The sequence below is a fragment of the Cygnus atratus genome, chromosome 2 (genome assembly GCF_013377495.2).
Source record: "Cygnus atratus isolate AKBS03 ecotype Queensland, Australia chromosome 2, CAtr_DNAZoo_HiC_assembly, whole genome shotgun sequence".
In the NCBI taxonomy this organism is placed as follows: domain Eukaryota; kingdom Metazoa; phylum Chordata; class Aves; order Anseriformes; family Anatidae; genus Cygnus; species Cygnus atratus.
Window position 1 is genome coordinate 97650626 of NC_066363.1, and position 18042 is coordinate 97668667.

Sequence of the window (18042 nt, forward strand, 5' to 3'; positions counted from 1 at the left end):
CTAAGTCAGAAAATTCAGCCACATCTTCACTTCTACAGGGTAAGATGTCGGAAAGTTCAGTGACTTGTCCATGTCAACGTATCCTTGTATATATACATGAATGTTTATAGAACTTATGCTTAGTGAATAAGAACGCAGACATATCACCATCATTTTTACTGAAGTATCTTTTAAAGGTCCAGGAGCTTTATTTGGCAAAACTAAGATACAAAGGACCAGCTCAGTTTTCTTTCATACCAGTTTCATGAAAGTTTGCTACAAATGTAATTTCAGTACATTAAATAGCTTATTAGCAATTAGCTTTATCAAGAAAAAGCTAGGATAAAGCTCATTGTGCTTTGTTTTCTAGAAGTCTTGATCACACAGCTGAAGAGCCAACGTACAGGTCTTTCTGAAGTTCACAGGTGTGTACAGTTGGTAGTTGGTGGTGTATCTATCTGGCTCTTATTTTCTTTAGCATCATTCAGAGGTGATTCATTACCTATCTGGCACTTGAAGACTTGTTTGTAGGCCTTCCTAAAATTTTCAGAGAGAAATGCATATATAATCGGGTTCACAGAAGAATTGCTGTAAGCCAGGCAGTGTGCAATTACCCTGAAGATAAATGAAGCTTGAGTCAGTGGAAAAACTCCAAATTCAGCCCAGAGATGAATCACGTGATGCGGCAGCCAGGAGATGCCAAAAACCACTACCACCGCCAACACAGTCTGTGCTGTCTGAGACAGGGAAAGGAAAACACAAATGTCTTATAAGCACTCATAGAATTAATTTTAAACCTGCTTTAAAAGCATTGTTTATAGAAAAAAAAAAAGTACACAAACATAATACACTCTTAAATATTTATTAACAATAATATTTATTAACAAATGAACCTCATTACCTATATGGCTTTATTTTGAAGTAATGCAAGAAGAATGCTAGCCTTGAAAATTCTGCAGCAAAAGGGAAATGCATCACCTTGCTCAAAAATAAAGAATGATGTACCTCACACCCTACACAAAATCCTAGCCTTTTCTGATGTGCATACAAGCTTGATGTAACAAAATAATAATATAGGTCTTTGGGGACTCTCATTCAGATCTAAGTTATATTTTAATTGGGTGCACAAGGATTTCTGACCAGAATTTCAAGAGAGATGTATTGTACATGAAGGCAGCTAGTGAAAGAGCTTAGAGCAGTCAGATTAAATGTTTGCTGAAGAATCTAAAGAGGAGCAGAATTATTTTGAAAATTTGAACATAAAATTTCCATGGGGGTATCATCCAACAACGTTCTGGAATACAACAATACAACTAGGAAAAAAAAAAGACAAATAAGGAAGGAACTTGAAATTTCTGGTAATTGTATATTGAACTCAAGGAGCAAAATATCCTTGGTGCTGCCTCATCTTTCAGTATCTTCACAAGAAAGAGATATAAAGCTCCTTAGGTCCCTTCTGACAGCCACAACTGACAGTATCAGTCATTATAGACTTTTCAGGTGCTGCAAGTATTTTTCTAAGGCAAAATGGAGTTTGATTGTTAATGTTTTCTTTACCTTTTGCTTACTTCAGAATCAGCTGTTATTGCTTTGCAGTTGCTGAAAAAATTAATACATGTATGGCTCTAACAAGTGCCACTTTCCCGATAAAAGCCTAATAGCAATTCCAAAGCATATTATGTTATTGGTCATTATAATTACTCTATTAACACTTCATAATTCTGCAGACAACTTCAGCTCTTCTTCACAGGCCAAACTAACCCACAATGTGATATATACTACAGCGCAGACAATGCCTCCTGGACTTTTTGCTAATTTATTGACCCTAGTCTATACTTTCTTGAATTGATTAATGCTTGGTACTAATTCTTTGACCTAAACAATCACCACGTGACTTAACATAAAGAAACTGCAGGGAAAATCTTAATTTCTGTGGCAACAGGCTGAAATAATCTATGGGAGATATTGTGGCTGGTTAGCAAAATCTCACAACAGAAACCAAAGGACATACCTGTTGTAAATATAATTTTAGTCTCAAGGGTTCAAATGTCTTCACAACCTTTTTTTTCTATTTAGCCCTATTTAGTTTAAGTCAGCTGATGCTAAAACAGCCACACAAATATTTTCTCTTTCAGCTGTCATCAGGAAAGTAGTCTTCCTTGTGCTAACAAAGAAGTATAAATAAAGAACAGTTCATGCTCTGATCCATTTAATGCATTAATATTCTGGCTGAAAACACTCTGTCTGGATATTGCATGCACAGTTACTTCTTAAAAGGTGTATTACTACATATTTTTTTTCAAAATTAAGACAAACAAACAACAACAAGCCTGGAACCAGGAAAATCACTGACTTTTAGTAGACTGTATACACTGAAAGCTGAGGTTGACCATGTGTCTCTTGTAACTATTGTACTTAAGGTATTTCATATCAGCAGCATAAGTAGCTCTGCATAATGGATCCTCACAACTTCTGTTTTTTTCCCATTATTCCTCCTAAGCTGCACTTCAGAGCTTACCTTTCCACTATGACTATAATTTGCAACCAAGGTAACACTAAAGGGCAGCCCTTTTTTACCTAATGGCATCTTGCTTATGGTTCCTCATTAGCAAATAAAAACCGCCTGAAATGAATGATGCTAATATTGCTGCTTTGTGACCAAACAGCACAAAGAACAGCATTTAGGCACATTCATAATTTAAATTTACTTTTTTTTTTTTTCAGACATATGACAAATTAATTTTAAGATTCTACTACTAAAATTTTATAAAGCTTTGAATAAAGCTAGAAATGTAGAACTGGGTCTGAAATGCATTATTGTTAACAAAATAGCAGCAGAAGAACACACAGTAACCAGATAGATAAAACATACTAATGAAAACAGAGTTGCTTTGAAAACATGAGTTATGGCCTTAGGATCAGAAATTTCTAAGTCAAAAAAAAAAAAAAAAAGTTTTATGCTTCTTTTTGTTTGCCCTTTGGTTACTGAACCCTGAGGTGCCCAGGCAGTCTCGGACTTAGCTGCAATGCCTCAAACTATTAAAGCAAGTTCATAGCTAGATCTGATTTTTATTTGAAATTTCAAGAGCTAGTCCTTAGAGAAAATGCACAGATATTTCCTGTTTGAGAATAATGTACATGAGAATAAAGACGGCAACATGGAGAACGCCTTTGAAAACTACACCTTTGGCCTTGATGAGAGCAAGTGCAAAATATTTATATTAAGTGTTCTACTGATTCAGGGATGTAATATTTTTAATTCTAGAAATTAAAATCTATGACAAGATTTTTTTTTTTAACATAGAGAGTGCATAAAGAATAGATTATTTATTCCCTGTTGAGCCCATGTATATCTCATCTACATTGCAGATAGTCTGCATGCCCATATGGTAATAGTGATCAGATCAAATGAAGAGCTGTAGCCTAAGGGTTTTTTCTGACTCCACATTCATAAACCGAGAAGTTAGTCAAATGATTACTGTGGTCAAATCTGCTCAAAAATCAGGACCATATTATATTATCTGTCAAATTCTCTACATAAACACATCCTTCAAATATTGCTGTAAATTGCAAAGCTAATATTCTGCTTTAAAGACCCTTCACAATTTTACTTGTAGCCAGTATATAACTGAAGTCTTGAACTTAGAAAAAAATGTTTTATGGAAAATCATAAAATCATTAAAGTCTCTTTTCAGCCTCCTATCCGGAAGTACAATTAATGTCAGTTGTAAGTCTCATCATACAAGCTAGGAATTCTTCATTAAAAAAAAAACAGCTAGTTTAAGAAAAAATATTTACAAGATAGAGAAAAAGGCTGGTAAGGCAAAAGAAACATTTACGTTAAAGAGAGGTGGTCTCTCCATATCTAAATTTCAGATGTTCCAATATTCAAAATACAAGGATCTCATGTAATGGCTTGACCCACTATGATAGAAAACCCAGATCAGAGAAGATTCCCATCCTGCTGAGTTCAGTGAGAGACTGAATATGTCGTTAAATACTTCATTTCAAATCCTCCTCTCAATTATGGCTTTGGCAACAAGTAATAGAATACCAAATTATCTTACCCATAAAACTAAAATATAAACAAATAGGAATTGTTAATGAAAGCAATCTACCTTTTTCTTGGATGCTTCTGACTTCTTTGACATGTTTCTCAACTTTTTATGCAGATGATTAAGGACCTGAAAAGATTAATTTGCATCTTGTATTTCACCATTTTCTAAAATTCAAAAACATTGTTTTTAGAGTATATTCTCCAGTACTGCATGAATTGCTTACAAACATCAATGACACAATTTACACATTTCAGAAGAGCATTGTATAAAATCTAAAGGAATTGTATATCTGTATCTGTGTGAATCAACAAATACAAAGCACATCACAGCTGAATTCTTGTATCAAAATACAGATGTATTACATAACAAATACACATTATGATTGAACAAGGCAATAAATTGAAACCTATCCTGTAACAAGAATTAGCAATCATTCTTCTTTCATAAAAATGTCAGTGCTTGTTAATTTAGAATGACCTTTACTGCATGTAACATAAAAAGTGTATGTTTTGAGTCAGAGCTTTTCTGAGTCACCTGCATAATTTGCTTTCTTCAGATGGATGTTTGGTTAATATAATCAGGATTTTGGCACTATTTGAACTTCAAAAAAGCCTAAGCTTTTTACAAATAATTTATAATAAGATGAATCTCACATGAGATATGACCTTTATGAATAATTTGATGACACCTGTCATATATCTTTCACAAGTAATTTTTCACTATGTCTCAAAATGATATATCAACCAAGCGTAGGGTCCAAATTTTAACATAAATGTAATGATTTTCACATAAGGTTTTGGATAGTGGATGCATAGTGAAGCATGCCCTTTTTCTGTAGTCATTGTTAACTGAGTTTAATATATCCATATAACATGATTTATAGGTATGTGGGGAGGCAGGGAATATGCTCTTCAGCTGCATATATTTAACCAGTAGTAAATCATACAGAATCAAGAAAGGGAAATACTAATTAAACTCAAGTGTTTAATTATAATATGGTAAGACAGTGTGTGTGTGTGCGTGTGTGTGTGCACATTTTTGCAAATATTCAGAGTGAAGAGCTCAGTTAGATGATGACAATGTTAGGGTTAGAGTTTACATAGCTCTAAGATGAACTGAGAGCAATTAAACAGATAAGATCATCCAGAGTTAAAGTAAGTGTGCATTAAAAAGATCTTTAGAAGGAATATAGTACTATATGTTAGGGTTTCTAAGGAGATTTCCCGAGGTGTGGAAAGAGTATAAATTCTCTCTTTTCTCTGATTTCTGGAATGTTTTCTCTGATTTCTTTGGGATGCATGGCTAACCACTACCAGGACAGGACAACCAGAGAAGATGATGCAGAGATTTGATTCCACTGTGGTATTTAAGTCTTACAAACATACAGAATGAGCTAAGGAAAATAGGATGATATTTGTGAATAACCACGTATCACCAGTGGATTCCATTTTTTAAAAGTCTGCTCTTATCTATCAGCAAACCACAAAAATATACGAATAAATAAAATTGTAACATAACATTTGAAGCGCAGTTTTGCTTATCTGTACACAAATGTGTTTGTGTGTCAGCCCTGCACTCACTCCCTACTCTGAAATGCCAGCCTGGCTGCCACCAGGCTAACCTGAGCCCCAGAAAAGCAGGAAAAAAAAATGGCTTTGGCTGGATCCCAGATGTTCTTCCTTCTCCAGGACGAAGAAAACAAACAGAAAAGCATAGAAGAGCCCTTGAGATGCATCAGAGAAGCAGAAATGTGTCCCCCTGGCTCACACATTCTTTATTCGCCTGCTGTCACCATGTACAGCAGAGCTGAGTTGTTTACTCTGTGGCTGTAAAAACAAAAGAGCATGGGAGAAATACAGTGAAGTTCACTTCCCATCACTTCTGCTTAAATTATTGCCCCATTCACATAACTTAAATAGATGAGCTTTTTCTATTGGATCTTTGCAAATCTTGTCTCCTGCCACCTTGATACTGTACTAGACTGATTTTCACTCAAAGAGTAACACTAAAGTTAGATGTACTCTTCCCAAAACTTAGAACTGCAAAATCTTCTTTTAAGGATATAAACTTTCTTTTTCTTTTGCTCTGAAACTTGTAACACAAGCTTTTGCATTGCATCTTTCTCCGTTCCAAAGAAAGATGCAGTAAAAAAAAGATATTATTGAATATTTTGGGATGTTGAAGATTTAGGTGATAACCTTCCAATCAATCCTTCTCAAGTTTCCCTATTTCGGGTCATGTATGTATGTCGTGAAATAAGGATGTACAGCCTCTGCAGTGAAAACATGTTGGCTCTGTGTGGTAGTGTACCAGATGGTATGCAGACCAGCAGGAAGAGAAATAGGCAGAATTTAATTACCTATCAACAGCCGTGGAACAGTACTCAGAGACCTACATGGAAAGCTGTAGAGCGATATTAAGAGCCATGTTTATGCACAAACACTACAAGGCAAATCAAAGACACCACTCCTCGCTGCCCTTTTCAAATTCTCTCTTCTTTGGGCCAAGGAATAATCAATTGTTCCTCTTACAGCCACTGTCACTTCACCTGAATGAATAATAATTCTTATATTCCTCTTATTTTATCTCAAGTTATTCTTCTAAAGAAAGTGTTCTACAAAATATCCACTAATGCATTTATACATGCATATTTAACTCACAGAATAAAATGACCCTTGCTAGAATAAATAAATGTCACAACCTGTTCTAATCAGATGTTACATTTCAAATAAAATAAAGTAAAATAAAATAAAATAAAATCAGCTCTGTGGAAAATTAGCTCTTTACATGAAACTGGTAACTCCAGCTTTCATGTACCTGTTGACCAGCAATCATGTTTGGCTCTTGGGGAGGGAATAGCTTTCCTGTGTTCTGAAGATGAGGATGCGGTTCTGGGGGTGAGAGATATGCTTTGCACCAGAGGGTGTAAGGAGTCTTGCAGGATTATGAAAATAGAAGAAGTTCCAGGCTGGTCTAGACTGTACTACCAAAACCATCCCAATGGCATTTGGGAGGTCCTTGCTTTTGCCTTCAGACTATTTCATTTTGCTCGCAGCTGTTTCAGAGACAACCTTCAGATGGTTTGAGAGTACAGGCTAAGGGATGATGACTAAATGAAGCTGGAAGAAGGATTTTCAAATAGGGAAAGGAAAAAATAGCCAAAACTACGTGTGCTTATTCAAACAGGTCTGCCAAACAATATAAAAGTTTGAAGTCTGCACTGCTTCAAAGCATGTTTCTTGTCTGGCTGTAAGCAATCGTTCCACTGCCTACACCTTCCTTATTTGTTAGTTTATCCATTTAAAATCATGCAGCAGGAAAGCCTGCCCAAGGTCATTATCTAATAAGAGTGAACTGCTTGTTTAACAGAGCCATAATGTGAGCATTACATTCTGAACCATATTTTATAATATGAACCCGATTTAAATTCAAGTGCCTTTGACTGCAATCCATTTTTTGAAGTAATGCTGCTACTTTTATTGTCACAACAGATCCTTCACCCTCTTTCATTTAATAGTATGTCACTAATATGTCATACCCTTTATTTCTCTTTTCAGTGTAGTTTAGCCTTCTCCAATAAAGTTTTCCCTCTCTGTTCAGCAAAATTTAAGATATATTATCTTATGCCAAGAACCATGTAAGCTTGCATTTTGTCTTGACTCCTATTTTTTATGGCTTATTTTTAACCAACTCTGTAAATCATACGTGACTTTCATGAATTCAGAATGTTCAGAATGATAGATAATAATGGAAACATTCTTCAGGCAAGAAATAAATTAAAAAGTAGCTTTTAACATTATACCTCTATAAAAGGAAACGTTTGCTAATGATTTTAGGTCTCCAACCTAGAGGCTTGAAAGAGGTCTGATGTTCAAGGACTGAAGCCTCATAATTGGGTACTCAGAAGCAGAGGCACCCAAAATCAGTTGTCACATTGCACTACCATGACAGATGTCAATTGATAGAAGCTCACTGTGCATCATCTATCACTTTGCCCTTTAAGAGCACATTAGTGAGCAAACATATTCATGTTATGAAACACATACTAAACATCTGTAACAAATAATATGCCAAGTAACACTATAAGCTATAAAAAAGAATACAGGCTGTCTATAAGTATGCAGTGCTGTAACTCAACTAATAACTATATAATCACCACTCCTCTGGCTGAAGTAGTAAGCTCCTTTACAGAGTAGTTCTGTGGGCTGTCTGGAGCCAATTACAGCTGGCTTCCTAAGGATTTGTGATTTCTTGACTGCATGATCCCAAAAAGCCGAGCCTTCTCCACGAGCAGGCACTACACAAGACCTCTTCCCCACGTGGCTTGTCTGGTGTTCAACAACTGAGTGCAAACTGACTCTCCTTAAAGGACAGAGAAGATTGAGCCTCTCCGTCTTCTGTGTTGGCTGTTGTTGTCATGAAACTAGGGAAATATCATTCCTTCTCAATCCCTCTCATATTTTCACTTCTGTTCCACATTTGGTTAAAAGTGACACAAAGGTGTTTTTTTTTTTTTTTTTTTTTTTTTGTGGGAGAGAGGAAAAGCAGAGCTGTACACACATGACAGAGCGTGGTCTCTGCCTTAAGAATGTATTATATGAGATTGCCAGTTCAGATTTTGTGGCATATACCATTATTTAAGCACTTCTGTAGTTTGCAACAGTATTGCTCTCCACTGGGGCCAACACCCCCTGAAAATGAATGTCTCTTAACATAATTTAAGAGAGACTGGGAGAGGAAAAGAACTCAATCCTCCATTAGAGTGCCTAAAAAATGAGACTTTCAAAACTGAAAGTTCAATTGCAATTTGCTTAGAAAGGAAACAGAACTGCCTTAAAGGAGCCTGGAAAAGGCAATATATTCAAACAGAGAAATGCATCTCCTTTGTCTTAATCTACTGTATCAGAAAACTGCATTATTTATATGATCCACAGTTCATGAAAACCAGGGAAGTCCATAAGAAACTAATGTGTTTAGATTTGTAATACTTCTGAGACTATTACACAGCAACTATCCTCTAACCATGCATGCATTAAGAAGCCAAAATATCAGTTGTACTAGTGACATCAGGAAGAGCTCACAGCAATCGTTTTGCTGGACACCCAGGAGAGCAGCAGTGACTTGGACAAATGTAAGACTTCAGCTCTGATTTTCAACTTTTATCATTCTTAATTTCTCCCTTGCTCTACCTCATGTGCCCCGCTATACTGCAGTTGGAGATGTGTCAGTGGTTCCGAAATGGGGGCAAGAACAAGCCTTTATGCTGCAGGGTTCAAACACCTTCAATATAGCCTCTTATGAATCATGGCATTTTTCAGCTTTATTGACACCAGTGGGAATACAAAACGTCTCCTAGAGTTCATCCTTTCATGTTGGATCCTCCAGCTTGGCGCTGCGGCAAGCAAGATTGTATATTCAGGCTCAAAACACATCAATCCTCAGACCAAGCAAGGGTGAGATCTCAGCCTGGCAACAATCAGAGCACAAGATTTTAGTTGTAACTTGGAGTGGCCTTGTTTTTATTAATTTGTTCTGGGCATGTATTTCACACAGGGTTGTCGTTTTTTAGCTACACATATTCATATTGATACTGAGATATCTACTTTAGTATAAGGGCTTTGTAGCATGGTGTGTTCTGCTTAGTATGCTTAAATTTCCTTCAGGTAAATTTCCTTTTTTTTTTTTTTTTTTTTCTATGCTATGCAAGTCTGTCATAATTTTTAAAGACTTGCTTTCAATTTTCAGTCACATAATTATATTTTGAAGGCTGGTAATCTATGCTGAAATTGAAGATACTTTGGCTTTTAAAAATAAAAGAATTCTTAATGGCTGGAAAGCTTCCTCTACACATATTCAGTAATAGTCTCTCTGTAATATTCATTATTTTCTTATAGCTCCAATGATCTTAGACTACAACAGGTTTCTTCCCTCTCACAGCTCAGTCACATTCACCACTGCAGAAGAGATGCCAGTGTATTTACCGAGGGAAAGCAAAATTCAGTTTATGTATGAAAACATACCTTTTCTTCTCCCTTTGCTGGGTTGGACTTGTTTCACTACAAACAGTAGTTTAGAAGCATTGTCCTTTGAGTTCTGCATAACTCAAAGTTTTAGCAAAGTTAGATGTCATTCCAGCCTGCACTTACTTCCACAATTAAACTGACATAATGTGTATAGTACATACAACTGAATAGAACATAAAATTATTTGTTCACATTAAATACATTAACTAAACCTATTTAATTTGCTAATTAAAGTCATTTCTCAACACCTAAGCAGTCGTTATCTGCAAGAGCAGACCTATCCTCGTGAACACAAATTACTGCCCAAGGATGAATCTGGACTGGAGGTTGCTGTCACAGAAACAGGAGGATCTGGGAGGATCTCTGTGCAGCTCAGTAGGTCACAGCCTGTGCTCCGGGTCTTGTCAGAGAGCTGTGGATGCTACACTGAAGGCTGCAAATAACATTTGTAGAAAAACATGACTGTTCCCTGAGCAGAAAGCCCTTAAGCACCTCTATTCAGGCAACCTTACTAATAGCTTTTTCCTACCCAGGTCCTCAGTCACTGCTTCCTAGCACATGCCTGTGCTGAATTCAGAGGTAAATCTCCCATTCACTTCAATGGGGGCAAGACCGGGCTCAGAGTGACCAGGCAACACAATGAGTCTTTTGCTCTTATCATGTATTAATTGGATCAGACCAGATTGGCAGGCTTGTGTCATATTTTCTCAGCACGTTGTACTTTAAAGAACTGAAATGCTGTGTTTGAAGCCTGAACAACTTGTTGCTTGGTTGCACATGACTTGAGTTAAACTCCTTATACAGCACTGCAAGAAAAGAGTAGAGTTGCATTCACAGAGAAAGATTCTGGGGCTTCTCGACACTTTGCAAGGAGGACGTCAGGCAGAGGGGTCCCCATAATTGCAGGAACAACACCCCCCACCTGTCCCCCGCCCCATGCAATCCCTGACCTTTCCGTGCCATACCTTGTCCCCCCCCCCCCATCCCTCAACTGTAAAACCTGCCCCATCCTTCTGCAGTGCAAACACCCCTGCCCCATCACCTCCTAACACTGCTGGCTCCTGCCTGTGCCATGTCCCTACATGTGTCCAGAGATGTCCCTGAGGCTCATGGACACCCACCACCGTGGTCACCCCCCCCCACTCCTTCCAAATGCCCTCCACCACTACCCGCCTTGCCCCACCTTGGCGTAGCAGAAGGAGATGAGCAGCAGCGGGAGCAGATAACCAAAGATGAACGTGCAAACCACGTAGACCTTCTTGTGGCGTGGGTTGGGCCACTGCTCCCAGCAAAAGGTCTGGTTGCTGTTCTCAGGGTGGAAGAGGCGCTGGTGGTGAGCCACAGGTGAGGCCATGGCAAAGGAGAGCGCCCAGATGAGCCCAATGCCCAGCAGCGCGTTGCGGGAGACGCGCAAGGTCGAGGAGCGGCGGGAATGCACGATGGCCACGTAGCGGTCCACCGACATGGCCGAGAGTGTGAAGATGCTCACCAGCATGGAGACGGTGAAGAAGTAGTGGATGAACTTGCAGATGAAGGCGCCCAGCACCCAGGCGGGCAGCACGTAGACCGTGGACTGGAAGGGGATGCAGAAGAGCAGGTAGGCCAGGTCGGCGATGCTCAGGTTGAGGATGAAGATGTTGGTGGTGCTGCGCTGCTTGCCCGGCTTGCTCCGAGACAGCACCGTGATCACCAGAGAGTTGCCCAGCACCCCCAGGGTGAAGATCAAGCCAAAGACGATCAAGACGATGAAGTTATCCCTGCCGATGCCGAAGAGGGGCTTCCCCTCCGCCTCCGGCAGCCCGGAGAGGTTCAAGTCCCCGCGGGGCGGCTCTACCCCAGCCCGCGACCGGTTGAAGGGCTCCCCGGCCTCCATCCTCCCCCGTTCCCCCCGGCCAAAGTTTCCTCGGGCTGAAGGCGGAGGCGAAGCCCGCCCCCCCCCCCCCCCCGGCCTCTCTCCCCCCTCCCCGCAAGCTCCGGGCAGGGCTGGAGGGGAGGAGGCAGAGGAGGGAGGCAAGGAGGAGGAAGGCGCCGCCGCCTCCTCTCCGCTCCGCTTCGCTCCGCGCCGCTCCGCCGCGGAGGGAGGCGGCTCCGAAGGCTCCCCCCGAGCCCCCCCAGATGCTCCCGGGCCCGCCCCGGGGGGCGGCAGAGCCTCCGCTCCTCGCCGCGATGGGAGGCCGCTGGCTCGGGGACGGAGCGCAGGGCGTGGAGGGGGGAGCAGAGGAAGGGGGGTTGGCTTTTCTTCCCCGGTTTAGCTTCTTAATCGCAGCCGCAAGCCCCCCGCCGTGGCTGCCGGGGAGCGGAGCCCACCTCGGGAAACTTCTCGTTGCTTTTTGGGTTCGGGTTTGGGAGGCTCGGGAGGCAGCGCGCAGGCAGGTGGCTGCTGCAAAGCCTCTCCAGAGGACGTGTGGAGGCGCCTTCATGAACCTCCAGCAGCTGGAGGATAGTAAGAGTTGGTCCGGGCCAAACGCCGCCTGGTCTCGCTGTTTTCACCCCCCTCACAGGCTGCTGTTAAATATCCCGTCATACGCGCTGGTTCACAGGATAAAAAGTGGCTGTAACTCCATCCAGCAAGGAAAGAAAAGAGAGTTTGGCCACTTTTCACATTCACATCACAAAGAACATGTTTCCAAATTTCGCTGCTGCTCTGCTATGTGTCTTATTAGCAATAAACTTGGAGGTGGGCAGCTGCAGGGAATTCTTCAAGGTGCCAGAATTAGAGAATCTAAAAAGTTATTTTCTTCAGAGCTTGACAAAAACTTGACATAAGCTGGACGTGAGTTCTTGTAAATATGCACACACACACACACACGTACACCTTGTCACTGAGACAGATTTCCTTGAGAGTTTTTAAAACATTTGTTTTCAATCGGTGTGTTACATCCAATGGTACTGTTGTTTTATCTCTCTTCTCAAGGGATCATCTTTACTGTTGTTAAAAATCCCCTCCATCGGTGTTAATATTGCACACTGGTGAAGGTAAAAACTGGGAGAGCTGTGGCTTTCTTCAAATAGCCTCCCTTACATATTCTATTTACTCAAGAGCTTGATGCTACTTTGCAGCAGTTTTTATGTGGAAGCAGTAGGGTCAAAGAGAACTGTTCAGATGTGTTTTTTAAAGCAACAAGCTTCTGTTTGCTCCTTTGCAATCCACAATTTTACATTTTTTTTTCTGCCTTTCCTTTTGGTACTTATGTTAAGACTTCTTCTCAGCAGATGTACATCAGCTGAGTGTAGAGCTATTGACTTTGCAGATCTAGACTTGAATTAAACCTACTTATCATCTGGTCCATTACGTCCAAAGCAAAATGTATTGGGAGAGCACAATTCAGTTTCTATAGATTTAAGAAACTTTGATTTAGGTTGAACTGCTTCACGGCTCAGTTTAGAAGTTACAGATATATGAAGTAAAAATAAACCAGTAAAGATTCCTAAAAGATTTGAGGATTTTTTTTCTATGTGCATACCTTATCATTATGTTGACGTTTGATTACTGTCAAACTAGATTTGAGAACAGGTATTGTTAAACATTTTTAGAGTATATCAGATACTGTGGACTTTTTGGAAGTACTTCAAGTAGATTGTGAAAATGAATAGATGCCTCCATAGATTTCCTTAGTGTTGCTGATGCCTGTGTTTACCACAATGAATTCCTTTATAAGATGAGATATAGGAAGCTGATGTTTTGCTTTTGAATCATGTCTCGTCGTCAGACATCACTCTTTTCTAGCATGTCAGGAGTGAAAGCCTCACGTTGCTGAAGCCAATGCTAACATTGCATTAATTGCAACTCTCCATTTGAAATATGTTATTAGCCCTCATTGCTCATGCCTCTATTTTCTTGAGAAATATGTTCACTTGAATAGAACAGTCTGAAAGGTGACCAAAGAATATTAGGTTGTTGTACAGAAAAATAAGCCAGAAAAATGGGTACAGAAACAAAAACAATTTTAAGTGAAAGCAACTTGAAAAATCACATCAGTGGTCTGTATGGAAGTGTTGCCTCTATTAATCCCTCAGCTGTTGTATTGCCAGTGTTGCAGCTCAAGCTTTGCCTGTCTGTTATGCGTATAGTGTAACATATATGGTACTTATAAGTCACCTGAGCATTAGGGAAAACAAACAAACAAACAACAGAGAACACAACGATACTGTAGCCTTTCTGTCATAGGGAAAGAAGCTGACAGACCCACAGGCTTAAGCTTTTATACCAGTAAATGAAAGTTCGCATGTTGACAGCACTCATGATTCCTGTTGAAACTGATGTAAACAAACAGGTGTTGACATTTTAATCCACTGTTCTTGTTATCTAGACTGAGTAAACAGCTAAAATTTTCCTAGAACAGAAAGTTCCAAAGGGAAACTTCTTATGAAGTCAATATAAATAATAATATAAATAAATATGTATATTATGTGGACAAACAGAAGAAAAGAAAAAGTCAGTACAAAACGTACATCACATTTCAGGAAAATAATTTCCATCTCCTCACAAAGGAGATCTCTTAAGCATGTGCCTCGTGCATCGACTAGCCTACAGACTTCAAAAAGAGCAAAGCTAGAAGTGTTGGGCAGATAACAGGAAATTAAATGCTATTTTCTTCAGGTCCCACAGTCTTCTTTGTCAGGCGTTAATACTCACCTCCAACAAAGTATTTTGACCCCACAACTTTCCATAGCAATTAATGGGGAAAACAGTGCAAGAAATCTATAAAGGAGCTGGGAACCTAAGTACCCTCTTAAGTCCAGACTTAATTGTTTACTCCTTAGTGGCATAATCAGGAAGGTATTGCTGGGAGAAAACACCACAAAAATGTCTGTCCTTTTGCTCACTTCAGTGGTTGGTTTGGGTACATTGATTTTCTTATGGTTCCAGTGATAAAAATATTTGAATTACATTGCTAATTTTTAATTTCAGGAAAGAGAATTGATTCTTTAACAGTCTGACAAATTGATTTAAAACATTCATTACCACTAGGCCTTGTTACTATGTAACGTGTATATAATAAAGCATATAATCACAACAATGTCACAAAAATGCATTTATATTTGAAAATATGAGCCATCAGCATGCCCTGGCAACCAAGAGAGCAAACCACATTTTATGGTGCATTAAACACAGCACAACCAGCCTGTCAAAAGAGGTGATTCTTCCACTGTATTTAGCAGTGGTGCGGCCTCACCTTGAGTACTGTGTGCAGGTCTGGGTTCCCCAATACAAGAAGGATGTTAAGGTCCTTGGAAGCCTACAGAGGAGGGCACCAAAGCCAGTAATGGGGCCAGAAGGCCTGTTCTGTGAGGAGAGGCTGGGGACACCTGGGTTGTCCAGCCTGGAGAAGAGCAGGCCAAGGGGCAACCTCATGGCGCTTTGCGACTTCCTGAGGAAGGGAAGCACAGAGGAGGCGCCGGTCTGTGCCCTGGGATCCAAGGGCAGGACGCAGGGGAAGAGCACAGAGCTGCACCAGGGGAGGGTCAGGCTGGGCATTGGGAGCCATGTCTGTGCCCTGGGGGTGCTCAGGCACTGCAATGGGCTTCCTAGCCAGCTGGTGGGTGCCCCATGCCTGGTTCAAGGGGTATTTGGGTAATGCCCTCAGTCATACGCTTTAACTTTTGGTTAGCTCTGAAGCAGTCAGGCAGTTGGCCTCGATGGTCTTTGTAGGTCCCTTCCAATTGAATTATTCTATCCTATTCCATTCCATTCCATTCCATTCCATTCCATTCCATTCCATTCCACTCCCTTCTATTTTATTCCACATTTTGATTATAAAACACAAGGCAGAGTAGGACAATTTTCAAGACTTTTTTTTTTTTTTTAATTTATGAAACATACTCAGGCAGAATAGTCACCCCAACTGTACTCCATTATTTCTGTTGCTAAAGTTCCTCAAGTAGAAATTCACATTTTAAAGACAGATGTGAACTTTAAATATCATTCAAAAGCTAAACCAAAGTTCATGATTTACAACTTGCCTTTGATTCACCTGCTATAAAGTTATTAGATGGAATAAGTAGAGTATTTATAGTCATTAACTTGCCTTCTATCTATATTCTTGGGAATAATATAACCTTGAGGTCACAGATGTCAATTCATTCAAATTTGCATAGTGGAGATGTGTCACTAATAAACTGAAGTTTATTGCTCCTTGCTGACATTTAGAGAGAAGTAAACATCTGCCCCATTTCATCTGAGACATTGCCATTCAATCACGGAGTTTGCGCTGAATTGTTTTCTCCCAATTCTCATTTCCCATTATTAAATATCAGCTCTCAACCAGCCTCTGAAACAGCTGGGCATTGCTGGTAGCAGAACCAGCAGTCTGTAGGCTGCTTTGTTCAGGGTCAGCTCCAGGCACAGGCAAAGCAAGCAGTGGCCAAAAGGTGTGAACATGTAAATGTCAGTAAAAAAGTAAGAGTTGCCAGAGACCTTGGACACCATGGCTGCTTTTTGGGCAAAGAGAGAAAATGGATGCATTTAGGGCACAGCAGCCAGCGGGAAGTGGATGGGAGACAATGAGAGGAAAAAAAAAAAAAAAGAGAGAAAAAGGATTTGGCAAAATTCACTGACTGCAGCACTGACACCTTGCTTCTGTGAGAACTTTAGTTAAGATCTATGTCAGCTATGGACAAGGGCTTTTTTAGACTGTCTCCATCAAGTGGGAGAGGAGCCCTTCCCAACAGCACCCCTTCCCTCCCATCCATCCCACAGCCAGCAGCAGCGGCATCCTTGACTTTCTCAGGCTCTTGGCAGCCTCTCAGAAAGGGCTCATGTGTCAGCCACAGCCTGGCCTTGCCTTGACCCCAGGCTCTTCCTCAAGGGAAGGAATATCTAATTTGCCTGCATTGCTGAGAAGCCTGGAGATAGCTCCAAACACAACTCTGCCAGAAAAATAATAGGAGGGAATTGCCTTTTTTCACCAGGTACCGTGTCACAAAAAGTGTGTACATTATGTGATTTTGATTGCCCTTGGGATATTGAAAGCTTGTTATATGGATGTCTGTGTAAGCAGAGCTTTATCGTTTCTAGGAAAACACTACAACTATACTTCTACAACTATGCAAGAGTCTTGTGCAGATGCAGTGGAGAAAAACAGTTTTTTTTGTTTTGTTTTCTGCTGAGAGTCTTCACTATTTCTGTTCATTCTATGTGTCAGACTGTCATCTGTCCTGTGAGGCAGGAAGAGAAAGCCCAAAGGCAGACTCAATGGTCTCCATTAGAATTATGATTACATTTACCATCAGATCCTGAATGCTTTACAAAACACGTTTCCTGTCTTATAGCCTGACAAAATTAATTTCAATTACAAAGTGCTGGGAATGATGTAAGTTGTTTTTTTTTTTTTTTTTTTTTTAAGAGTTGTGTATGCTGCCCATCACCTTACTACTGTTATGACTTTGGCCATGTCAGAATTCAAGGAAAGGACGTTAAACATAGAGATCGTCATGAAAAATTAAATGCAGAAAAAAGCACTTCATAGTTGCCATAGATCTTAACTAAAGTTCTCACAGAAGCCATGTGTCAGTGCTGCTATCAGCGTATTTTGCCAAATCCTTTTTCCAGCTTTCATTATTTTTCTGATAGAAGAGAAACTGTTTTTATTTTCAGGTAATTAGTGAGAGTTTTTATTGTAGCGAGTGGAGGCAGCTTACAGTTGATTTTGTTGGAGCCAGACTTTTCTTCTTTATTGATTCTGGTAACTACCTGAGTTGGTGCTTATTGATTTAGGCACAGCTGCACAATATTTTAATTTGTTCTGGGATAAGGCTTCATTCAGAGCCCAAATTATTAGACTGAAGCTGTTTTTCATTGTTCTAAGAGCTCATTGGGGATGTTATTACTTATAGTTTATTTGCAGTTCACTGTATATCGTACTGAGATTGTCTTCCCCTCTCTCAACTCACAAGGCTCACTGGGTACAAGTAGAGCACTGTGAAAGAGAGTTATGCTGGAGGAATTCCTGCAGAATTAGAAGGCAAACAGAAATCAGAAA

General features: G+C 40.0%; 1 protein-coding gene across 1 annotated transcript; it reads right to left on the bottom strand.

Moving 5' to 3' along the window:
• Positions 1-398: 398 nt before the first annotated feature.
• Positions 399-11933, bottom strand: GALR1 (galanin receptor 1). Its single transcript, XM_035550668.1, has 3 exons — positions 11244-11933; positions 4098-4163; positions 399-716 (listed from the first exon to the last, which is right to left on the bottom strand). The coding sequence occupies exons 1-3, from the start codon at positions 11931-11933 to the stop codon at positions 399-401; spliced, it is 1074 nt and encodes a 357-aa protein (XP_035406561.1).
• Positions 11934-18042: the final 6109 nt, after the last annotated feature.

Coding starts and splice junctions, on each gene's coding strand:
- GALR1 (XM_035550668.1), bottom strand. CDS start 11,933: ATGGAGGCCGGGGAGCCCTTCAACCGGTCGCGGGCTGGGGTAGAGCCG. Junction 4,164..11,243: donor TCTCCTTCTGCTACGCCAAG/GTGGGGCAAGGC, acceptor TAATCTTTTCAG/GTCCTTAATCATCTGCATAA. Junction 717..4,097: donor CAGAAGCATCCAAGAAAAAG/GTAGATTGCTTT, acceptor TCCCTGTCTCAG/ACAGCACAGACTGTGTTGGC.